This window comes from Pinus tabuliformis, chromosome 4_2, assembly GCF_031772625.1.
Source record: "Pinus tabuliformis cultivar Carrire ecotype Pingquan chromosome 4_2, CPIR1, whole genome shotgun sequence".
Lineage (NCBI taxonomy): Eukaryota > Viridiplantae > Streptophyta > Pinopsida > Pinales > Pinaceae > Pinus > Pinus tabuliformis.
The window spans coordinates 1153093003-1153117373 of record NC_142304.1 but is presented as its reverse complement, the minus strand read 5'-3'; the positions used below and the strand labels follow the sequence as shown (position 1 = coordinate 1153117373).

The 24371-nt window shown below is 37.7% G+C and overlaps 1 protein-coding gene across 6 annotated transcripts in view; it reads right to left on the bottom strand.

Annotated features, from left to right (window-relative positions):
- LOC149173760 (uncharacterized) overlaps positions 1–24371 on the bottom strand; it is a 186295-nt gene that overhangs the window by 68637 nt on the left and 93287 nt on the right. For 5 of the 6 annotated variants that reach the window (XM_089424724.1, XM_089424726.1, XM_089424723.1 and 2 more), the window contains 2 exons: positions 8770–8850; positions 8404–8451 (listed from right to left, as the gene is read on the bottom strand). In XM_089424724.1, coding sequence (XP_089280850.1) covers positions 8404–8451; positions 8770–8850 — 129 coding nt within the window. Of the gene's footprint in view, positions 1–8403; positions 8452–8769; positions 8851–24371 lie in introns of those variants that run through there. The other variant, XR_016259153.1, reaches the window with a different exon arrangement.

Sequence of the window (24371 nt, the reverse complement as noted above, 5' to 3'; positions counted from 1 at the left end):
TTCAATAAGTAGTTGCGGAAGTAATTGTTGGTCTTCTTCGATGACATATTGGTCTACAAAGTTTGAGATGAAGGACATCAAGTCGATCCATTATTTCTTGGGATTAGAGGTATTGCAAAGCTCAGGTAAGATCTTCCTTGGTCAAGGAAAGTATGGATTGGAGATCCTAAGGTGATTTGGGATGGACTATAGTGCTATGGCTACACCTATGATCACCAATTTGAAGGTCTTGAGTTCATAATCGAAGTTGGTGGATCCCATGTTGTAAAGAAATTTGACAGTGTCCTTGAGGTATTTGGTCATCACCAGGCCAGATATTTGTTTTGTTATGGACATCTTGAGCTAGTTCATGGTGGAGTCGAGATGGGTGCATCGAGTTGCAACGAAGCATGTGTTGTCGTACTTTAGAGGTACAATGGAGTATGGTCTGAGGTATATTAGTGGTGATGGAGTGAAATTGCAGGGATATACAGACTCAAATTGGGTAGGGAGTGTAGCAAATAAGATTACCTCAAGTTTATGCTTCAACCTTGGATCAATAATGATTTCGTAGTTCAGCAAGAAGCAGACTTCAATGAAACTCAATTAAATAGAGGTGGTATATGGAACCAGGTATGGTGAGTTGAAAGGCCATTTGGCTTGGCAAAACACCTACAGGATTGATTGGTCAAGAGGTGGAGCCTACATTGATACACTATTATAATCAAAGTTATATCAAACTCTTTGAGAATACAATGTTCCATGACAATTCCAAGCATATTAAGATCAAGTATCACTTCATCAAAGACAAGATCTAGAAGGGGGAAGTGAAACTTCCATATATCTCCGCAAATGAGCAAATTCCAGACATTCTCACCCAAACCCCTGGTAAAACAGAAGTTTGTGTTTTACAGGGACAATCTAGGAGTGGTTCAAAATACATTCCTCACTAAGAGGGAGTGTTGATGTTTGTAGCTCAAACAAGTGCTTTTGCACTGTCTAATTGTCTAGGTGTGTAGAAGTCGTTTAATAGTCCTTTAACCTTAGCAATTACTGTAATTATTAAAGTAATTTCTTTCTATGAGAAAAAGTCAGTTAATCTGATGAAATGCAGATGTTATTTCCATTAGCGAATCAAAGAGTGTATTTTTTCTTAAAATTTTAGCATTAGAATTAATCATTTTTGGGTGTTTGCCTCGCCAGACTTCATGTGGTGTTAATTTTAGGCAAAAATGGTATGTTCTATGCTTTAGAACAATTTTACTTCAATTTCTTTATTAGCCTAGTATCAATATTCAGATTAGCAATCACATCAACATGATAGTAAAATGCAGATAGAACATAAACATAAACAGTAGAAGACAAGCCAAGACAAGAGGACACAAGATCTAGCACCAGATAGGGAAAACCCCAATGTGGGGAAACCCTTTATCAAATCTTCTTTTAGTCTTCAATAGTTTAGCAGAGAGAGATAGTACAATTTACAAATTTGATAATTTATAATAGCAGCAAAAGAGGCCTAAGCAAAAAAGTCAACGCTGGTCAATAGGGCAAATTTGACCCTCAGCAAATCAATCAACTTCAGCCTCCAAACAGCAAGATAAAACAACCCTCAAAACAGTGAAATTCATCCCAGTCAAATTCTGGTCAAACAGCCCACCTGCGCTCAGCCCTAGCTACATTCAACATTGATCAACACTTGGTCAAACTGTCCAAAAATTTAGTCTCCTAAAATTTCAGACTCCTGAAATTTCGCTCTCCTGAAATTTCGGACGTGTGGAGAGATAGAGGCCCAGAAATCCGTACCCAATCAATGAGGAGAGAGACAAAGAAGTGTGAAGATCAGTGAGTCCAAATGAGGCTAAGTCACCTTCTATTTATATGCAACGTTGAGGATGAATAGACGTGACTGTTGGGCTTAAAAGCCTACATAAGTTTCCTGACCGACCTTGACAATTTGACCATAATCAAAATAAATTCATAACTTCATTTATACATGTTAGAATCGGATGATCATTAGATCAATCCTACACCTCTTGGAGAGAGGAACCCAAGAAAAATATCAATTGTCATAAATAAGATGACCCTGTGGAGTTTGGCCCTAGTTGCCAATTTTAACACTCCCTCTCAACTAGGGAGAACTCCATCTGCTAATCCATCTGCCAAACTGTACTATCTCTGCCATCAATGCACTGCTCTACACTGCTTTGCTGAACTATGAAGAAGAAAAAGTGATCGAGAATGTATCATACCATTCTCTAATGACCCGAAGTCACTCCCTATCAAAGGAGAGTGTGTCATACCACTCTTACTGACCCGAAGTCAGTTCCAATTCAAAAGTGAGTGTCTCATACCACTCTTACTGACCCCAAGTCACTTCCAATTGATCCCAGATCAATATCAGTCATCCTAGCATAAGGAGTACGGCAGTACACGATGCGTCCATCGGTAGTACTATGGTCCCTATCCTCATTTCCCTACTCATTGGCCAGATGAGAGGCACTTCCCATGAGTCCCTAACTACATGGGTAGGATGTCTCAGCGAGAGAAGGATGAACCATTCATCCTGCCTACATGTCGCCAAGGGGTATCACAAGCAAAGGCTGAACCACTCACCCTGTACACAAGAAACCACTAGGAGAAGGTTGAACCACTCACCCTATGGTTGCTCATTGCTCCAAGAAGTACCTAAAAGTCGTCGGAGCACTCCCAAAGCTCAATGTCCATCTCATACAGGACCCTCAAAAGAGGGTCCCTCCATGACTCCAAGTCGTTCTTGGAAGGCCAAGAACTTGACCTTCCTCAGGGGCTTTGTCAGATATCGGCGACCTACTCATCAATCCCAATGTGATGGAGCCTTATTGCTCCTCGGTGTACCATATCCCGGATAAAGTCATACCCGATATCTATATGCTTGGAGCGATCATGAAACACAGGATTCTCTGATAATCGGATCCCACTCTGGTTGTCGTAGAGGATCACAGTGGTATCTAGCACATGTCCAAACAGCTCACTAAAGAGCTTCCTCAACCTGACAGCTTCACAGGAGGCCATACTAGCAGCTATCTATTTGGCCTCGGCGGTGCTCAACGCAATCGATTTCTACTTCCTGCTCATCCAAGATATCGAAGAAGAACCCAAAGAAAAACAGCATCCACAAATGCTCTTGCAATCCACCACTGCCAGCCCAATCAGCATCAGAATAACCATGCAGCCTCACATCTCCAGCAGTGTATCTCAGTCCATGAGTGATTATGCCCCGAAGATACCTCAGAAGATTCTTGGCACCAATCCAATGTATATGATGAGGCTCAAACATATATTGGCTCAATGTGTTAACTACAAAACATATGTCCGGACAAGAGTTCACAAAGAACATTAGTGCTCCTATGAGTTGACGATACTCAAAAGCATTTCCCAATTCAAATCGAGCAACACAACGACATAAGTTCTTAAAGTTAAGTTCCATCGGAGTAGTCACAGGCTTGCAGTCCACCATACCAAATCTTTCCAATATCTTCACAACATATTTTCCTTGAGAGAGGAAAATTTCACCTAGCTTTTGCCATACCTCCAACCCTAGGAAATAGTGCATCAGTCCTAGGTTCTTAATCTCAAATTCAGAAGCCAACTCCCTCTTACATTTGTGAATGAGAGGGTCTGCACCTGTTAGAAAGAGGTCGTCCACATAAAGTACCAAAATGAGAGGTTTATCATTTTCAAACTTAAAGTAAAGATTCGGGTCGGCTTCACTAGTAGTGAATCCTAGCTTCATCAGATAGCTATCGATCCTCTCATACCAAGCCCAGGGTGCTTGCTTCAATCCATAGAGAGCTTTCTTCAACCTGCATACATGAGAATCTTGAACATGAACCTCAAACCCCTCGGGTTATTCCACATAGACTTCCTCTTTGATTGAACCCTGCAAGAAAGCGGCCTTAACATCCATCTGATGTAGGTTCCATCCTTGCGAGGCACCAAGGGCTATGATCGAGCAGATGGTGGTGTATCGAGCAACAGGGGCAGATATCTCATCATAATCTACACCTTCCTTTTTAGAGAAGCCTCGAGCAACAAAGCGAGCCTTGAACCTTTTTGCACTTCTAATAGCTCCATGCTTGATTTTGTAGAGCCACTTACAGGTGACAACCGATTTGTCATGGGGTCTAGGGACCACATCCCAGACATCATTCTTCATAATTGACTCGTATTCTTCATTCATAGCATCCTTCCATACGTCATGCTTCACGGCTTCTTCAAATGATGAAGGCTCATTTTGAATGATAGTGCTCATGGCGGTCAAATATCCTTGATACATGTTCGGCTTCTTGCTTTCACGAAAAATCCCCCTTGGTACAATGTGTCTCTCGGCATCTTCGAGAGTATCCCTAAGCCATGAGGATCTCCTTTTGGAGGAGGAGGGCTCATGAGGAGGCGGATCAATAGGATCCATAGGTTCATCAACATCAGGCATCGTTTCGTCTTCTTTTGCACCCTGATTTGCAGTGTCAACTTCTTTATCCTTCCTTAGGATAGGAAGGTTGTTGATCTTCCTAAGGGCCATATCTTCGTCGAAGGTGACATCATGACTTATCTCAACTTCCTTTTGACCAGCCACATAAATTCTATATCCCTTAGAATTTTCACTATAGCCCACAAAGATTCATTTCTTTCCAGATGCACCCAATTTGCTTCTTTTCTCTTTCGGCACATGAAAATATATGGGGCTTCCAAAAATTCTAAAATGAGAGACATCGGGTTTCTTACCAGTGAACATTTTTTTAGGAGTCTTGGAGTCCAATGCTTGATGAGGGCATCGGTTTTGAACATACACAGTGGTATTTGCAGCTTCAACCCATAGGAACTTCGGAAGGCCTTGATCATGAAGCATGGCACGAACTGCTTCTACAATAGAGCGATTCTTCCTTTCAGCCACACCATTCTACTCAGGAGTGTATGGCATTGTAGTCTCCCTCTTAATGCCAACTTCTCTGCAATAATCTTGGAATTCATTGGATTCATACTTGATCCCATTATCAGTCCTCAATATCTTGATTTTCTTCTCGGATTGGTTTTCGATCAAGGCTTTGAAGTGTCGGAACCAGGTGAACACTTCATCCTTCTTCTTCAAGAAGTAGATCCATGTCTTGCGAGAATAATCATCCGTAAAGGCGAGATAATATAATTATCCTCCCAAAGAGTTTATGGGCATCATACCAGATATGTCAGAGTGGATCAATTGTAATATATTTGTGGTCTTGTTATTACTTGAGGGGAATGGTCCCCTTGTAAGTTTTCCTTCAGCACATCCCGGACATACACCTTCATGCTCTACTTTGAACTCGGGCATACCTGTCACCATCTGTCTCACATCGGGTAGGGCCTTATAATGAAGATGGGCAAACCTCCGGTGCCATAGTTCAGATTGTAGAGATGTGTCGCAAGACATGGCTCCCAATGGACTTCCTCCAACTTGATACAAAGTGTCAACCCTGAACCCAAGAGTAAAATCATCTTTAAAATTTCTTTTCCAAACACGTACCTTTCCATCGATGAATTCCACCTTGAATCCTTTGTCTTCCATTGCCGAAATGAACACCAGGTTCTTTTTTAGATCAGGTACATATAGTACTTCTTGTAAATGAATAGTTACCTTGATTCAATTGAATGGTAACATTCCCTACTCCCTTCACGGGATAGGTGGCATCATCTCCAAGGATGATCTCCAAGTTTGTCTCCTTTTCTATCAGATTAGGGAGAGCTTCGTTGTATCTGGTGAAGTGCCTTGAGGCACCACAATCAATTAGGCAATTCCCCAAAGTGTCCGGCGGAGAGGTGGTGGAGAGGGTCGAATCTCGATATAAGATAGTCGTCATTTTTCTTATTGTTAACAACATTTGATTCTTCATACCTGGAGTTCCTTGCTTTCTTGGAGGGTCAATCATTTCCTTGATGTCTCACATTCCTTTTTCCCTTGCCATTGGACCTGCCATTCCTTTGATCGTTGTTGTTTAAGTTTCCCCTGGAATGATTGTGATCATCATCATGCAATGTGTCCCTCCTATTTGGACACTCCTTTACATAGTGGCCAAACTTATTGCAAACAAAGCACTTGCCCTTCCTTCCTCCCTTAGATCCAAGCTTTCCATTAAAATGACCTTTAGACCCTGCATTATTTCTCCTTTTGGCATGAGCGAAGAATGCAGTAGGGTTGCTTCTATTAGAAGGCATTTCTTTCTCCACCATTTATGTTTCTTCTTGAATGCATCTCGACATCAATTCTTCAAACCCTAGAATTCGATCATTGTTGAGGACGGTGGTTCGAAATACATACCACTTAGGTGGGAGTCCTCCAAGGGTGGTTAGCGTAAGTTCCCTGTCCAAAATGACTTCTCCAATTGAGAGTAGATCATTCTTGATCTCTGTAATCCTCAAGAAATAGGATTGACTATCCTCGTTCTTGCCCTTTTTAATATTCTTCAACTTATTCTTGAGAAAAAGAATTTGATTAGCATTACTAACCTTGAACATGTCAACCAACCTGTCCTATATCTCCTTGGAGGTCTTCAATTCGAAGATATAGGCCACCAGATGCTTGTCAATGGAATCCCTAATAATCTTCTTCACTTTGACTTCAGCCTTATTGTACTTGGTCATTGCAGCAGCCGGTGCATTTGAAGGAGGCTCGGAGATTTTACCCTGCACATAGTCCATCACTTATTTTTCTTCCAAGGTCAAATCAAGAGACATCTTCCATCCATGATAATCAAATTTATCATGGAGCTTGTTTCAGCCGGGAAGTATGATGAACCCATTGAACCTTTTGCCCTTGTCCAACTGTCTTTGGTGATTGCTCTTTCACTCTTGCTTGGTCTTTGTCTTCACCTCAGCTCTGATACCATGTTAATTTTAGGCAACAATGATATGTTCTATGCTTTAGATCAATTTTACTTCAATTTCTTTATTAGCCCAGTATCAATATTCAGATTAGCAATCACATCAACATGATAGTAAAATGTAGAAAGAACATAAACATAAACAGTAGAAGACAAGCCAAGACAAGAGAACACAAGATGTGGTACTAGCCAGGGACAAATCCCCATGTGGGGAAACCCTTGATCAAATCTTCTTTTAGTCTTCAATAGTTCAGCAGAGAGAGATAGTACAATTTACAAATCTGATAATTTATAACAGCAGCAAAATAGCCCTAACCAGAGAAGTCAACGCTGGTCAATAGGGCAGATTTGACCCTCAGCAAATCGGTCAACTTCAGCCTCCAAACAGCAAGATAAAACAGCCCTCAAAACAGTCAAATTCAGCCCAGTCAAAGTCTAGTCAAATAGCCCACCTGCGGTCAGCCCTAGCTGCAGTCAACGTCTGGTCAAATAGCCCACCTGCGGTCAGCCGTAGCTGGCCAACCTTGACAATTTGACCATAGTCAAAATAAATACATAACTTCATTTGTACATCCCAGAATCAGATGATCTTTAGATCAATCCTACACCTCTCGGAGAGAGGAATCCAAGAAAAATATCAGCTGTCATAAATAAGATGACCCATGTGGAGTCTGGGCCTAGTTGCCAATTTTAACCTATGGTGAATGTAGAAATTTGGAACCCATTTAATATTCAGCAGACTTAACAGTTTTCAGGGCTTCAGGATTGGAAAAATGGCAATGTTTCTACTGGATTCTATCATGTATGAGGCTATGGAACTGACATTTAATCCAGAGCACCAAGCCCCCTATGTACCTTGATATCAGTGGTGCTGCTCATTGAACTCCTCTCTCGTGACCAAAGCAAAAATGTACCCTTCACTCAAGCAAAATCACTGATTAGACATGTTAAACTTTTTATACCTTATTTTCATGCTTGGATTAGGGAGTTTCATCAAAATTGTTAAGTGTTGACTGATGCCCCTAGAGGATCAAGCTTCCAACTAGAGGCAAAGGCTAGAGCCTATAGGAGGGGGGCACAGGGTGATATTGATGATGAGGATCACGATATAGGCAATGATTTTAATATCTAGTTACTGTTTATAGCATGATGTTTTTGTAGTCTAGAGGCAATTTAGAACCTCTTTTTTTATGTATTTTGATTCAGATATGGAGTGCATTAAGATATTTTGGTTATATGCACTCTTACTTGCTATATACATGAGAAAACTTGCATATTGTGTGGTTTAAATTTACATGAATATATTTTCCATGGTGTGTGTGTGTATCAAAATTGAATATTTTATAACTTTTTTGGCTCTCCAGTTCTTTCTACTGCTGTAGTCCGGATCCAACCAGTTTTCAGTTTTAAGTGTCCACCAGTTTGCCGATGGATCCAGTTTTGATAACATTGGTACAAACTAAACACGAACAGAATACACGGAAATTTTGAAAAAACATTTAAATCTCAAATGGATTACACAGTTTACCTGTCGAAGTTTCTCAAAGGACTGAACACTGTTCTCACGCCTTTGCATCTGCAACCAAAGACATTCTTATCATAAAATTGCTCATATCTAGCATCAACTAGAGCTCTGAAAATTTATTCTGGTGCTTTCGCGCAATCCTCCTTTTGTGAAATCAAAAAGGTAGCAAGAAAAACATGTATGAACACTCCAATTTCAATTAATGGTTTTACAGAAAATATAGATATATTGTTTTTATTCACAAAACAAGACCATTTACACTAATTCATTCAAAACCAAGACAGGTACACCTTGGCAAATCAACTGGCATGAAAAATTTATTCTGCACAACTCACAAGAATGCTCTTTATATCGAGCAGTTAAACCTACCCGCCTTGTGTGGAGCCGATGAGCCTTCTCTCTTGGCCTGAAAACATTGTATGGGTTGGTGTCATTCACAGGTGGAGGTGGCTGCATACAACAAAAATTGAACAATTAGAAGAGCTCAGTAGAATATTTTAATGATAGACAAGTGACACAACCTCCATGTTTCCCATTTGCATACAATAGCTATGTAAATAGATGGACCCAAAGAACAAAGTATTCTGAAAACTGCAATTATAATGAGAGGAAAATGTGTCAAATCAGTGAAAGGTATCAGCGTGCTCCCTGCACGTGATAGGGAAACATCTGGCATGGAAGGTTGGCAACAGTGTACAGGTGAGGATAGGGAAATGTTATAATCCTTAGATGTGGAGAGAGATTAATATTTCCTGCTAATAACTTGGTTTTTACAGGGACGGGGCTTCACAGCACTGAATCCGGTGGGAGCTCCAAATGACACTGATTTATAGACTCAAGGCTGGATGCGACCTCGGGAATTATAATAAGCTGGAGATCATGCAAGGCTTTGGAATTCTTATACAGAAAAAAACAAAAAGGGGACATGTAAGACTTTGGGATGATGAGGACACACTAGTTTGGGCTTACAATAAAAATTGTGGTTGCTACATTGCATAATTGGGCTATTAATCTATGAATGTATCAGGCCCACAAATGAACAGCTGGTGGTGGAAGAAGATCAGGAAATTAAAGGCCGCATTAAATTCAAGGATATTGTATGTGGTTAGGATTGAAGAATAACGTGTTGATTTCGGAATTACATCAGAAAAGATGTAGTCCAGTAACTGGAATTTATTATAAATGCAACATATTCTGAAACCATTTCGCATTTACTTATCTATTGCCATTTTCTCGACAGGTCTGGAAGGACGCAGAAAAGTTAACAGGCATCCTAAATTGTTGGAATGCAGAGGCTGTTGAAAGATGTCTGAGAACGTGGGATAATAATCCATGTATAATATGTTGGGGAATCTTGCCAGGAACTCCGCACTCTTTGAGGCCAAGATAATTCTATCATTTCAGATCATTTTACAAGCAGATCAACCAGTCAACCCATGATCCTGAGAAAGCTGGGGGTTATCACTATAGATAAATCTCTTGTTTGGGGATTTTTTAATGACATTATGCAATGATATCCAAGTTTCTGCAGCGCTAGGGGTTTTGTTTTATTCTGAATCACAAATATTTAAAATTCAAGGCAGGTTTGGGCCCAGGCTCAAATAATCAAGTTGAATTTTTTACATTAAACAGTTTATTATAGGTTTGCATTGGACAGAAATATAATACACCTACAGGTTTATTGAAACTCTTATATTGTTATTAATTATTTGAAGGGTGTTGATGGTCTTTGAATGTTCAGCTTAGGCCTGTGGGGGAACTGATAACTAAAGTCTGCACATCCTTTGACTTATTTCATTCACACAAGTCTCAGAAACAAGCACTGAAGAACATGTTGAAGTTACCAAGCCAACCATTCCCATTTATGCAGACACATAGTGCTTCATTGATAAGTCTATCGAGGTCACATGGAGCGGTATATACAACACATTCATGCAGGAAAAAAATTCTGAGAACATGGAGGACTTGGAAGTGTACATCAACATTAAGAAGTCCAAGATGCACAGGATCGCATGCAGATTCCCTGCCATCCCCTGTGCAGAAGTGATTGAGTGAATCATTACACATATGGATGACTCTCAATCTCTGGGAAGTAAATCAAAAAGATGATTATATTTCCAAAGAATGTCAACATTTCGCTGAAGGTGTTCTCGAAATTGTTGAATTCCAGGAATACAATGCGACATATATCTTCTACAGTTTAAGACACATCATAGTTTTTCTGGCTTTTACTAGATTTTTATTTATCCCATTTTATATTTGATGTAATTTAATCTGGATTTTGTAACAAACAAGGTTTGTATACGCAACGGAAATATTCAGAATATCTGGAATATAAAAGTATCCATCGTAAATATAGATATGAATGTTTGAATACAAGTGATATGAGATATAAGATATGATTGATCACAAATGAGGGTCTGCTTATATACCTATTACCTACGCAGGTGCCCTTTCATGAACGGTCGTGTCCTTTGGAACATGCCCCTTCAGTACACTAATCATTATTAACTATTAATTAATTACTTATATTCATAACATTGCCTTCCCCTTAGAGAAGCTTTGTCCTCAAAGCTTACTGATGAAAAGGCTTGCTATCTTTTTCTATCTTGAATGTCTTCTCGTCTCGAAACTGTCGTCTTTGATGATACAAGACAATATGCACATCTGAGTGTCATACAGAATAGTCGTTCTTTGAAATGATCTAACCATCCCAAATCAATCCTTTGTGGAATCTTGCGAAAACTGGAAACTTGGGATAAATTGTTATGATAAGACTAGATTATTGGAGTAAACTAGATTTTACTCTGAAAATTAACAGATCATATATATATAATAAAAATTCAATGATGATTTTTACATAGAGGGTCCCTAGCTTATATACGGCTTATATAGAGGGTCGTGAAAGTTGAAAGTTGTTTCATTTCATTTCATTTTATAACATTTCATTTCATGTTAGATATTATTTATTGTAATGGTTACACTTAGCTTACAAGTACAACTTTGGTGATCAATAATGATAAATGTTACATATTGAATTTTGAAAGCTTGAAACTTTAAGATTGATGAATCATGCTTCATGAGACTCAATATGTTGTATGTTACTACCTTGTGGACGTGGTTAATGAAGATTATAACTTCTAGATGATTGTTGTTATATTGTTCAATATATGTTTTTTATATCTAATTCATCATTTACATGTTTTTGTTGACACATGTGCATCAAAATATTATATATATATATAGATAGATATAAAAAATGCTCCGGGATTCACTCCCAAACCGAGAGCTTCTGAAAATGTCGCTCCCGCTCCCAAGTAACCTGGATACTCAACCCAAAGAATCCTCTTAATTTGGAGATGTTAGTCAGTTTGGGTCATTCTTTTATAGCTATGATCTTATTATAATCTACTTTTACACCTTCCTTGGATATTATGTGTCCGAGCTACTCTACTTCTTCCTTCCCAAAGCTGCATTTGGACATCTTTGCATAAAACTGATGTTCTTCTAATATAGTGAGGACTTGCTCCAAATGTTGTAGATGCTCCTTCCATGTTTTACTATAGATTAGAATGTCATCAAAGAACACTAACACAAACTTCCTTAAATATGGACAAAATACCTCATTCATGGTAGCTTGGAAGGTTGTTGGAGCATTGGTTAACCTAAAAGGTATTACCTTAAACTCGTAATGACCTTCATGTGTTCGAAAGGCAGTCTTTGCTATGTCCTCTAACCTTATTCTAATTCGGTAATATCCAAAACTCAAGTCCAATTTTGAAAAATATCTGACTCCATGAAGTTCATCTAGCAGTTCGTCTATAAAGGGAATCATATATCTGTTCTTAACTGTTATCTTGTTGAACCCTCGATAACCTATGCATAGTCTAAATGATCCATCCTTTTTTCCAACTAGAACCACCAGAGCAGCGTAAGGGCTTCTACTTTTTGTGATGATACCACACTTTAAAAGATCTTGGACTAATCTTTCAATTTCAGTTCATGATGTGGATATCCATACGGCTTGGTGTTTATAAGGTTTGATCCTTATTTGACTTCGATTACGTGCTCATTTTCTCTTTCAGGAGGCATCTTCATTAGAAGATCTTGGAACACCTTTTTGTGTTTTTGCATCAACTCCTAAACTTCAGGTGGTAGTTCTTGAACTTCATGTGGTTCTTCGCTAATCAATTTCAAAGCCAACATTTCCATTTGATGGCACTGCACTATAGACGTTGGGTGCTCCTTTTCAGATCAGCTTCATCATCCGGTAGGATGATACAATTTGATTTTGAGGAGGTTGAAAACCATATACTTGTATTTTTTGCCCCTCCCATCTAAACTTTATAAATTGGTTTTGATGGTAGGCAGAGTAAGTGCCTAGGGCTTGTAGCCATTGAATAACTAGGACCACATCCGCTTATCCCAACAGTATGATGTAGAATGGAGATTCTAGATTGTAATCCTGAATCTGCAATTTGACCTTATGGTATTTTCCTACTTTTTTTATTTTCTTTCCATCAGATACCATCAGTTTCATATTCGGCATTGGATATGTGAAGATGTTGAGCCTTTTTTAAATATTTGAGTCCAAACAGTTGTGAGTGTCGTCGGTATCTATTAGAACCATTATGTTGCTCTTTTTGATATGTCCTTTTAACTTTAATGTTTGGGGCTGAGATATTCTTGTCATAGCTGATAATGATACTTGCAGAATATTTTCGTTGTCTGATTCTGGGGAAAATTGTGGAGAATCTTCAACTTCTTCTATTCTTCACTATCTGAATCATTGGTTGCTTCACATGTATACAAGTTCTTGGTCTCTTTTCCTTTAACACATTTATGTTTAGAATCCCATTTTTCGCCACAACGTTTGCACTTACCCTCTTTCATTCTTTGCACTTCCAAATTAGTTTTTCCTCCTTCACGTAGTTGTGGTGGAACATACTTTTTTTTCATGTTAGAAGTTTGGGGAAACCTTCGTCTCGAATATACTCTTTCAACTTTTGGCAGTTGTATTCTTTCGAGCTTCTTTTCTGTGACTTTTGCTTTTTGTCTTGCTTCTTCTATAGAGGTGATGTCATGAAGCTTAAGCTCATCTTGGAGATGTGGTTTAAGTCTCGTGATGTATGATTGAATAAGATGAGTTTTTGATAACCCAGGTACTCGTGTAGCTAGAGTTTCCCATTCTCTAGTATATTCGTCCACATCTCCTTTTTGTTGTAGCCTGGTGAGTGTCGTGAAGAACTCTTCTTCTTTGACACCTTAGAACCTTTTAAAGATAAAGCATTTCTGAATTTCCTCCAACTGATAGCATGTGTCGTTTTCTTCCACCACATATACCAATTATATGCTTTGCCTTCCATTTGCATGGATGCATGCTTGATTCTTTCATCATCATTGTCAATATCGTAAATCTCGAAATATTCTTCTGCTTTATTAAACCATGCAACATCGTATTTCTCGTTACTGTCAAATTTGGAAAGCTCAACTTTTGCCCTTCGTTGATATGTATCAATTGATGGAGTGAAGAAGGGGTGTTGAGTAGAACGCTGCATATTTTGAAAATTTGTGTTACTATTTTGTGGATTAGGAATGGAAGATGTATGTGGAGATTCATGGATACGAGGTGAGCTTGATGGGCTTGATGTATCTGAAGAATCTAGTTGTTGAGTTGCTTCATTATTCTGATGTAGTTGATCAGTTGTAATATTCAACTTTTGACAGATAAGGTTCAGTGCCACCATTGCTTGAGTATGATTTTGATCAACCTTAGTTGAAAGGGTTGCTTGTTCCCTTTTTAGTTCATCATAATTTTGTTGGAGTTGATTCTCTATTATCATTGTTGTATCATGTTGTGTCTTAATGTTTTCGACATTCCCTTTGACCGTATTCTCAAGTTTAGTCAATTTTTTACTAAAGTCACTCATTGTCATCGATGCCATTGACCGAGTTTGTGGAGGTGTATATTAATCCAACTTAACTTGCCTTCACTTTAAACTAATTTTTTTATATAATATAGTAATAATTAATAGTAATATGATTATTAACTTCATATATATATATATATATTCTATAGTTATTAATTATATAAATATTAATTATTTATATAATCATATAACTGTATAATAAAGTTATATATATATATAGATATATATATATATATATATATATATATATATATATATAAAGTTATACGAATTGATTGTTTGACGTTGATCGTTGTGTCGGTTCAGTGATCTAATGGTTGTTGTGTCAGACAGTTGGTCGAAATATGTGGGAAACGAGGCAGCGGAGTTACAAGTACAGTGGATGAACGGCGGCGGATATAACAGAAGTGATACATTGAACAGGGTGTAGGGACAAGAAAAATTGGACGTGGGGCGTAATGGTAAACAGTGAATGACACAAGGACGTTGTCAAGATAACAAGTGCAGAGGGCTAGCAGAACAGGGGTCGGGGAATACAACAGATGCGGCAGGTTGACAGAGCGGAGCAGAACTCAAGCGATGCAGCAGAAAACACAAAAGGAAAACAGGGGTGAATGCAGTGGAGAGAAGATGTAGCGAGTAGTGGTGTTGTGGGCGGCTGGAGAACACGTGAATTGCGCAAAAGTGAGTCGAGGAGTGACTTGCTCAGATAAGGAGTTATTGTGATCAATTTCGCCTTGTCCTGTTTGTGGCGATTTCTTGATTTACTTGGGGTACTCTTGTTGTTCAGTTGGTTACAAAATCTTCGCTTGGAATTTTCTACATTTGAACTATACAACATCTAAGTATGCTTTGGCGTCAATTGGGTTTACACTTGTATGAACTGTAAGGTTAATGGGATTTGTACTTGTTCCATTTTTTCAACTTGAATTTCCACATTTGAATATTTGACGCTTCCTTCTTGACAAACTGTTGTACCTTGTCTTCCAACAACTTCTTGTCCTTCTTAAGCGTTTTAATTTGCCTCAGTGATTTTTCACTGTGGTCCTTGAGGTGAGGAACTTCTTTGTTTGTCTGTGATAATCTTGTCAGCTTCCTTTGGCATATTTTGCATTGAATCTTCTCTTTCTTAAATAATTACTTTTGAGATATCTTTTATATCTTCTAGTGTTATTGAATCTGGTTTCAATGTAACGTCCTGTAGCATTATTTTTTTCTTTTTGCAGGAAAAAGTCGTAAATTTTTTCATCGAATTTGGGATGGACACTAGTGATTCTGAAACAACAAAACTATCGCTTATTGACTTTAAATGTAAAATACACAAATTTATTTGTAAATAATATTTTTATTAATATGATAAATATACAAGAGATGATTGAATGTTACAATGAGGACTCGCTTGTATACTTAGGTAGGTGCCCCCTCATGACTAGGCATGTCTTTTTAGACATGCCTTTTCATTAAACTAATAACTATTAAAATAAACCCTACTTTGATTATTTATTATTTACATTTATTTTATTTTATATCAGTTATATTCAAAACATTGCCCCTGTATTCAAAAGATTTGTCCCCAAAGCTTAATCATTGACAATTTCATCAGGTTGCTTACGTCATTTAGGGATGTCGAATCCCTCCCTTGCGAATCCACTTTTTTTTTAATTAAATATATTTATTTATTTAAATAATATATATAACTATATAATATATAATAATATAATTATATATATTATTTAAATAATATATATATATATAAGTATATGACAAATATATATTATCATTATCATTTTTTTATCATTATCATTATCATTATATTAATTATATAATCAATTAATAGAATTATATGATTCCACACTATATATATAATTAATGAGGATTCGACTATAAAAATCAAAGCCTAGAGGAAGAACTGGTCAAATGGCGTGAGGAGACACAACAATCGGGAACAATGTTGGACCTGTCGGAAAATATGACAAACCGGAAATTACATGACGCCTCTGATGCTCGACCCTATAACTTAAAATTTCCTCTTTATTATACAATTCTACTGTACCTCTAAAGAGGCTTCGAGTCCTGGAAAAATACTTCATTGGTGGATTTCAAGGAGTACCACTACAGACGCTTTTACAAAGCATTTCAGTAAGTATGGGGAATTAACGGACTCTGTTATAATGAAAGACCGTGTCACTGGGCAGCCTCGAGGATTCGGGTTTGTAACATTTCTTAGCCCCTTTATTGTGGACAAGGTTATAGAGGACGAGCACGTCCTTGATGGCAAAATGGTGGAAATTAAAAGAACCATTCCAAGACGAAATTTCAAGAGGCCCAAAGCACAGACTTCTAGGTCCTGGATACTTGTCGGGTCACTGTCGACGAATTTCGCTGGAAGATGGGAAGTTATTACAAGTTGTTTAATTAAAGTGGGAACGATTCCCTCTCCCACCATTGTTTTTGCATCTTCCTTATTAATCTTGAGAATCCTCTTGAGAGCACGAATGGATGTGTTATTTTGTTGAGTTTTCCACAACCCTGTTTCTGCTGCCCATCGCAAATTATCGTGGGACTTGCTAATCATCACAAAATATCTGCATAGGCCTGCCAGTGGCGACCCATGGAAACTTGCTTGATTATGAAAAGTTGATAGTAATGTCATGCTATGCAATGTAATTTCTTGTTTAGGATTGGACGTTACTGACGCTCTATCGTCGGTATTTTTCTTATTGCCAATGACACTTGGACTAGAGAGGTTAGTTTGTTGTCCCTGTTAAGCACCAACGACAGAGCTAGGCTGCCTGGGTTGGCCCAAAACATATGATTGTGTAGAGGCTTCAGACATTAATTCAGGTTGTTGTGAAGAAGAAGGTCCAGCCACTGACCCAGCTTCTTGTGGAGGAGAAGCTTCATAGGACCGATGTCATTTCCACCCAAAGAAACAACAAGAATTTGTATTATTGCATCATCATTGCAAGAGTCAATTTCTGAATTGCCTTTATAAAAAAATGGTGTTGTCTCGTTATCTGAGGTTGATTCTACCTTAGTTGAGCAACTACCTATTTTTGTATCTCTCACCAAACTAAACCCTTGATTCTCCATACTCAATATTTCATCAATCTCTTTTTCTTCTTCATCTTTATGTGACCAAAGGGTGTGAACCAGTAGGTGAAAACCTTGATGCCATGGTGGTCCGTGAATTTCTACTAGAAGACCCACTTCGTTGTGTGCTTGACACACATGACCCCACTCTTCTTGAAGTTGAACTGGCCATGGTTTTTAATGGAGGAAGTGGAGGGGGAGGAGGGAATGAATAGCCCATATGCGATAAGCCTACTGCACCGACACCCAACTGATTATGGCTATTATCTTCTTCTATGACTAGTTTCTCTAAAGTATCATATACACCCAATTCCACACTAGCCAGCTCTGATTTAAAACCCGAATTCGTAATGTTACTGTCAATTGAGGCAGTAATTCCAGACAAATCAACACTAATCTGTCCTTGTTCTAGTTTGCCAACAGCACTATTAGTCCTATCTGCTGCTAGATGAAGTGAATTCAATAGGAATGCAATGTGCCCATCTTCGATAGAATTAGTTTCACATGCTCTAACTTCCTTAGGGGCATCATCAAGTTCACAAGATTTGGTATTTGCATTGCTATTAGTTTCAGGAGTCCCTTGATCAATCCCAAGTTCATTAAGATCCTTGTAATTTTGTTCTTCATCCTCCCTTGTTTGCTGCAAATCAACTGTATTGGAAATTGACTTAACTAGATCAGAACCCACGATTTCCTAGCTTGCAACATCAATTTTGTCATCTTCTTCAACGGTCTTATCTATGTCACCTTGAGGATTTCGAAATCCAACATGTTCAACAACATTTCCTTGGTTAGAACATTCTTTAATGTTAGTTCCCTTCATGTCAATGTATTCTTCCTTTAGACATGTATGTTTTGCACATGACTTTTTTAATTGCTAAAACGATTCTCGAATTTCACTTAACTACTCAATGATTTCAAGACTTAAACTTAATGGCATATTGTGCAGCAGATAACATCTAAAGGCTCGCATGGCTCTGATACCACTGAAACAACAACTATCGTTTGTTGACTTTAAATGTAAAATACACAATTGTATTTGTAAATAATATTTTCTTTAATATGAAAGATGTACAAGAGATGATTGAATGTTACAATCAGGGCTAACTTATATACTTATGTATGTGCCCCTTCATCACTGGGCATGTCTTTTTAGACATGCCTTTTCATTAAACTAATGACTATTAAAATAATCACTACTTTGACTATTTATTATTTACATTTATTTTATTTTATATTGAATTATATTCATAACAGATTCCATACAGGGCGAACCCAAAATTATATCACTATCATCACAAAATAAGAATTTAACGGTGAATTGTGAGACAAAAGTATAGTCTCCAATACTTAGTTGTAGAGTGTTTATGTCATATTGTTTTTTATTCCTAGAATCCACCGTTTCAGTTATATTCAATTCAGGAATCACTAATTGGTTAGCACATTCAGTACAAACATAATTATTATCTTGAGTAGGATCGTTAGAGATTATAATATCCTTTCTTATAAGTGATCCTTTGATTTTAAATAGCGCACTAACACTTTTACTATAAGTTTTAGGAAATCTTCCATTACTGATCTCCATTTACTTTTTTGGGATGAGGATCTCCATTTACTTTTTTGGGATGAGCTTAGTGTTTTAAAAGTAACTCTCTTTTTACCTTATAAATGTTTTTTATATTAATTTAGAATATTCCTACTTTAGGAATATAATAATTTATTTCTTTTTAACTTTATTTAACTCTTTAAAATCCCCCACTTCAATATTAATATTAAAATGTCTTACTTATATAAGGTTCACCTTATTCAATGTCTTAAATAACAAATCAAGCATTCATTATATGTTGTAAGATATTAATTTTTTATAATACCGCAATATGACTAACTAGCAAACGGTACGGGCCACATCTCTTGCTTGGACCCAAGTCCTCCTTGATGTTGAGAACGGCTCGTTATTTCTAAGGCCTTCTAGACACATGAGCGCCCTTATGCACTCTATGAAGATGTAAACGCGATGGCAGATTTGAGATGCGGATTAACATGGGTGATGGCATCAAGTATCGCTTTCAAGTGCAATGTAAACACCTTATCTCTTTGGTACTCGTATGGCTAAGGTTTCGATTTGTACCTTAATTAATTGTTGTCACTCTAGCATTTTCTCTCTCTACCATCATGACTTTCTGCTCGGTGGTATTGTGTACTGTCACCACTTTCTTCTCGGTGGCACTGTGCAAAGAACCCACCTTGTCGAATGGCAATAACAACAATTTCCTCCAACTGTGTACGGCCTAATAGGGGCACCGGCCGCTGCTACAGGTTGGTGGTGGCAGTGTATAAACTACACAGTCTGGCAGCCCACAAGTATGGTTAGACCAGCAACGGTGGTTGTTGTCGAGGCAGCTAGTCAACTACGGTTGCAGATGTTGTCGCTGAGGAGGCAGCGGCTAGTGGCTGCATACCTTTTAGGTTTTTAATTTTTATTTTCATTTTTAATTTTATTTTTTCATGGTATTTTTTTTTATCTTTGACCTTGTTTTTTAATTTTTTATTATTTTTATTTTATAATTTTTAATATATATATATATATATATCTTTCCTTTTAATGGCCAAAGGGCTTTTTTTTTCCTTTTTTTGTAACGACCAAAAGTCAACTCAACCTCTGATGGCCAAAGGTCGACATTTGATTGACTATCAAAATATAGGAGAAAGTCCAAAATTTTTGAGTGTGCAACAAAAACTTGGCCAATGGGTGAGATCAGAGAACGAGGCTCTAATACCAATGTAATGAACATGGTTCATATACAGTGGAAATATTCGGAATATCTAGAATATAAAAGTATCCATTGTAGGATAATATATATATATGAATGTTTGAATACCAGTGATATGAGATATAAGATACGATTGATTACAAATGAGGGCCCACTTATATACCTAGGCAGGTGCCTGTTCATGAACGGTCATGTCCTTTGGGACATGCCCCTTCAATGCACTAATCATTATTAACTATTAATCAATTATTTATATTCATAACAATTTTCAAGACACTTTTTGACAGACTCTACCAGTTAATATATATATTTTCTGTTTATCATACCTTTTGGAAGGGATATAGCACATGTTGTTTTGACCCAGTGCTTGAAATAATAACCTAAATGATATGTGATCTATATCTGAAACAGTGGGGAAACGGTGTTTCTTTATAACACCTTTATTTTTTTATTATCATATTTTGACATGGTCAGAATGTGGTATGGCACCTGAAAGATATAACTTCCATTTTCAGTGAAATAGAAATTATGAAAAAAAAATCTTGGAAAAACAATATTTCCGTTATGAATATTAAACACAACTATTAGTTTACTATTCCAAAGATAATAAATGAGTTCTCATCATCAGTTCCGGATTTTAGAGCAAGAGGTAAAGGGGCAGAAAGCGCAAATCAAGGCAAAATGGTCAAAATCACACAAAATATGCATAAAAAACAGCAGAGGCTAAATCCAGGCTAAATGGCAAAACCTTTGCTAAGCAATCAATACGAATAGTATTCACAGATTACCAAAATATAAAAATAAAAAACTGGTGAAAAGGGCAATGATCAATATAAAAGACTAATTTGGCGACCTGCATTTCTTATCATGAATATAGCATTCTGCAAGATGCTGTGACTATCTGTTTTTCATAGATCTCTCTCCATCACTGTCTACTCGTTGATCACATGGATACACCCAGCTATAAAAAAAATAAAATAAATTGCTTTTATTATATTCAGTGATTAATCATAAAATGCTTCCATTTTCCTTGCATAGCAGAAATGTCATGTCTGAAACTATTGGAGAGTGGGGTTTTGTGCAGGTTATCGATGAAGTTAAAGGACAATCTATCTTCCATATATATTTAATGTCACATTTTTCTTTGCTGCCAAGTCTCCATTCATTGTATAACACAAACTCTGAATCAAAAGTCCTTCTGAAACATTGCTGGCAGGGAGAAGAATTATATTAGCAGATAGGTGTATCAGTGTTTAGTGTACTTTAATATCTCTGAAGGAATTACCACCATACAGGACCCAAAGATACTGCATATTTCATTAACTTTGCAGGTTAACATCTGCCTCTTTAAAAAATCATTTGAAAAACAACACCAACCCTTCATGTGCTCCGTCCTGAAATCAGTCAATGTTCTTCCATACACTAACACTATCCAAATGTTTAAGCTTCTACAGAATCTCCCGCAGCATTTTACACCAGATATTAGCAGAAATATATCCATGACATGTATCAAGGTTGAGCAATTCCAGATGAATGTATATATCATCTTATACCAACCACTTGGTCAAATGCCAACCTCAACCTATCCCATGCACTCTTTTCACGCCATAAAATTCTTATCAGCCTGTAAACTCCAGATGCATAAAGGGATATTGATTCTTTGCAGACTTGCAATCTGAGTTCTTCACCCAAAAGCTAGTGATGAAACTGTAGTAAATGAACTGATTTATCACTGAAATTGCAATATATATATATATATATATATATAATTGATTGATAGAATAACAATGATCGATTACAATGAGCCTTGTGACGGTCTACTTATATGGTTATACCAGTTTTATCAAAACCAGACTGGAACAGACTGAACTCGTTGACCCAACTAGTTTCAGGTGAAAAACAGTCCAATCCGCGGACATGGACTAGAAAAGAAGGCCAGTTCAGTACCAAACCAGCCAGCTCCGTATGGTGCCGTTGGCGTGACTTGAGAACCAAAAAAGTAACATTGTAAAAATAAAAACATTTTGTCGGGTGGCCCACCTCCAAAACAACTCTAGGCCCCCTGAAACTCATTTAAGGCACTTCCCCTCTATTTCGCTCACACTGTTCATTTGAGCCTCTTGAAATGCTCCAGCTCAGTTTCCTAAGTAGGTTTGAAGAGACATTTGCAGGGCTGTTTTCAGGAGGTTCTTGAGCAGATTTTGAGAGTTTGAAGGACTAAGTTGGAGAGCTTTTGGGCTGGGTTTGTTAGGGAGATTTGGAGCTGCTTCAAGGATATTTTTTCCCAAATATCTTGGGCTGTTTTTGGAGGTGATTGAAGCAGTCATTTTCAGATTCTTGAAAGCTGTTACCGAGCTGTATTCGTGATGTTTGGAACTGCTCTTCGTGTCAGCATTTGGAAGGCTTCTCAACGTATCTCAAGGCATTTGATATTCTTGCATTTTCTCTCAAAAAATTTTGAGTTCTTTCCTAGAAATTAAGAATTGTTAGGGCGTTGTATGCAGATTTTTATTTGATGTTGTAAAAGTAGTTGTGGCCCTTAAAAGCAGGAATGGTCCAGCATGGTTACATAGCCATTTGAATGAATAGGGGATAAAACTATGCAACTGTTGTGGGAATAACGTTATAGGTAGGGGGTGTTGAAATTGTAGCTATCGTCGGTCTTCATAAAAATTATTAATTATCTATGTACTGGGGAAAAACAAAATTATTATTATTAGCATGTTCTCCATGCATTTGTATTGGTCAAATATATTTTTGAAAAGAAGAAAAATATTACTTTATTGTAATTACAAGTAGCTCCACATGTGCTAAGTCGGCTTGCTTCGAAACTCACTCATTCGGATCAGATAAATCCTTCCAGATAGCAAAGTTGGTTTGCCTAGAAAGGCACCCATCCGTATCTTATGATGGCTATATAAAGACCTCCATTCGTCCTCCTTGCAAGGCAATTCGATTACACACTTTCGTCTTATGTTCTCCTATGTGAAGAGCCACAGGGAAGAGTTCAAGGGCATATCAAGTGAAGAAGAGTTTTTGTTCTATCTCTCTCAAGATCTGATCTAATCCAAGTTGAAGGTTGAGTTCTGTGGCCTTTCGTTTGTGATCTCAAATCCAGTGGTTCAAATCTGCTCATTATTGTTTGTGATCCGAAGTCTGGTGGTTCCTATCTGCTCTTTATTGTGTGTGATCTGAAGTCTGGTGGTTCAGATCTGCTCATTATTCTTGTGATCTGAGGTTTGGTGGTCTGAGATCTGAAGCTATTGATTTGATCAGAATTTCGATACCTCCACAGAACTATTTGTTGAGATCTAACTCATATCTGTCCGAGATCTAAAGCTATTCCAGAACTGCAATTTGATCAAAATTTTGAGCATCTACAGATTTGTCCGAGCCTCAAAGGGAAGAGATCCAAGCTTTGTTTTTGTGCTATGGTGAGTGGATCAGCCTCTCATTGGTGATCTTGTTGGACATTATGTAGCAGGCATTGTGGAGGAGATCTTAGTGTTGAGAAATCTAGGGCATTAGGATTAGATTATTTCTCTTCTAATGATAACTGTTTGTGAATGTTTTTTACTTCTTTCGATTATTTTCTTCTCTTTGTTTAGATTATTATAGTGTTCTTCTTCATCAAACAGCTATCAAAACATAAACAATAAGGAGACAAGAGACACAGAGTGTAGGCGATCAGCCAGGGCCAAAACCTCTCCAACTTGAGAGGAAAACCCAAAACGAATTATTCTTCTTATAGAGACTTCAATTGACGAATACCAAGACCAAGACCCTTGACACAACAACCTCTCCAAGACCAAGTCACAAGACCCTTCTTCACTGCTTCTTCTACTTGCCCAAGTCAACAAGTCAAACTGCCTTCTTGCACTGCTAGTCTCGGCTACTCTGAAATTTCGGTCCCTTTCCATAGATCTCCAATCTGTACCTCTGCAATTTCGCACGTGTGAGGTGATGGAGAGAGTTTAGGATTCTTTCCTCCTTCGCTGTACTTGAAGACTTTTCCTAGTGATCTCAGCTAGCAAGGGAGGTGGATTGGAGACCTTCTTGATGACTTCTTCAAGGACTGATTTGATACCACTGCAGAAACCCTAGTTTCTGCCACACGTGCAAGTAGATTAACCCAAAAATAGTGCCAAAGATCTTCGCTCTTCTTCTCCTCCTTCTC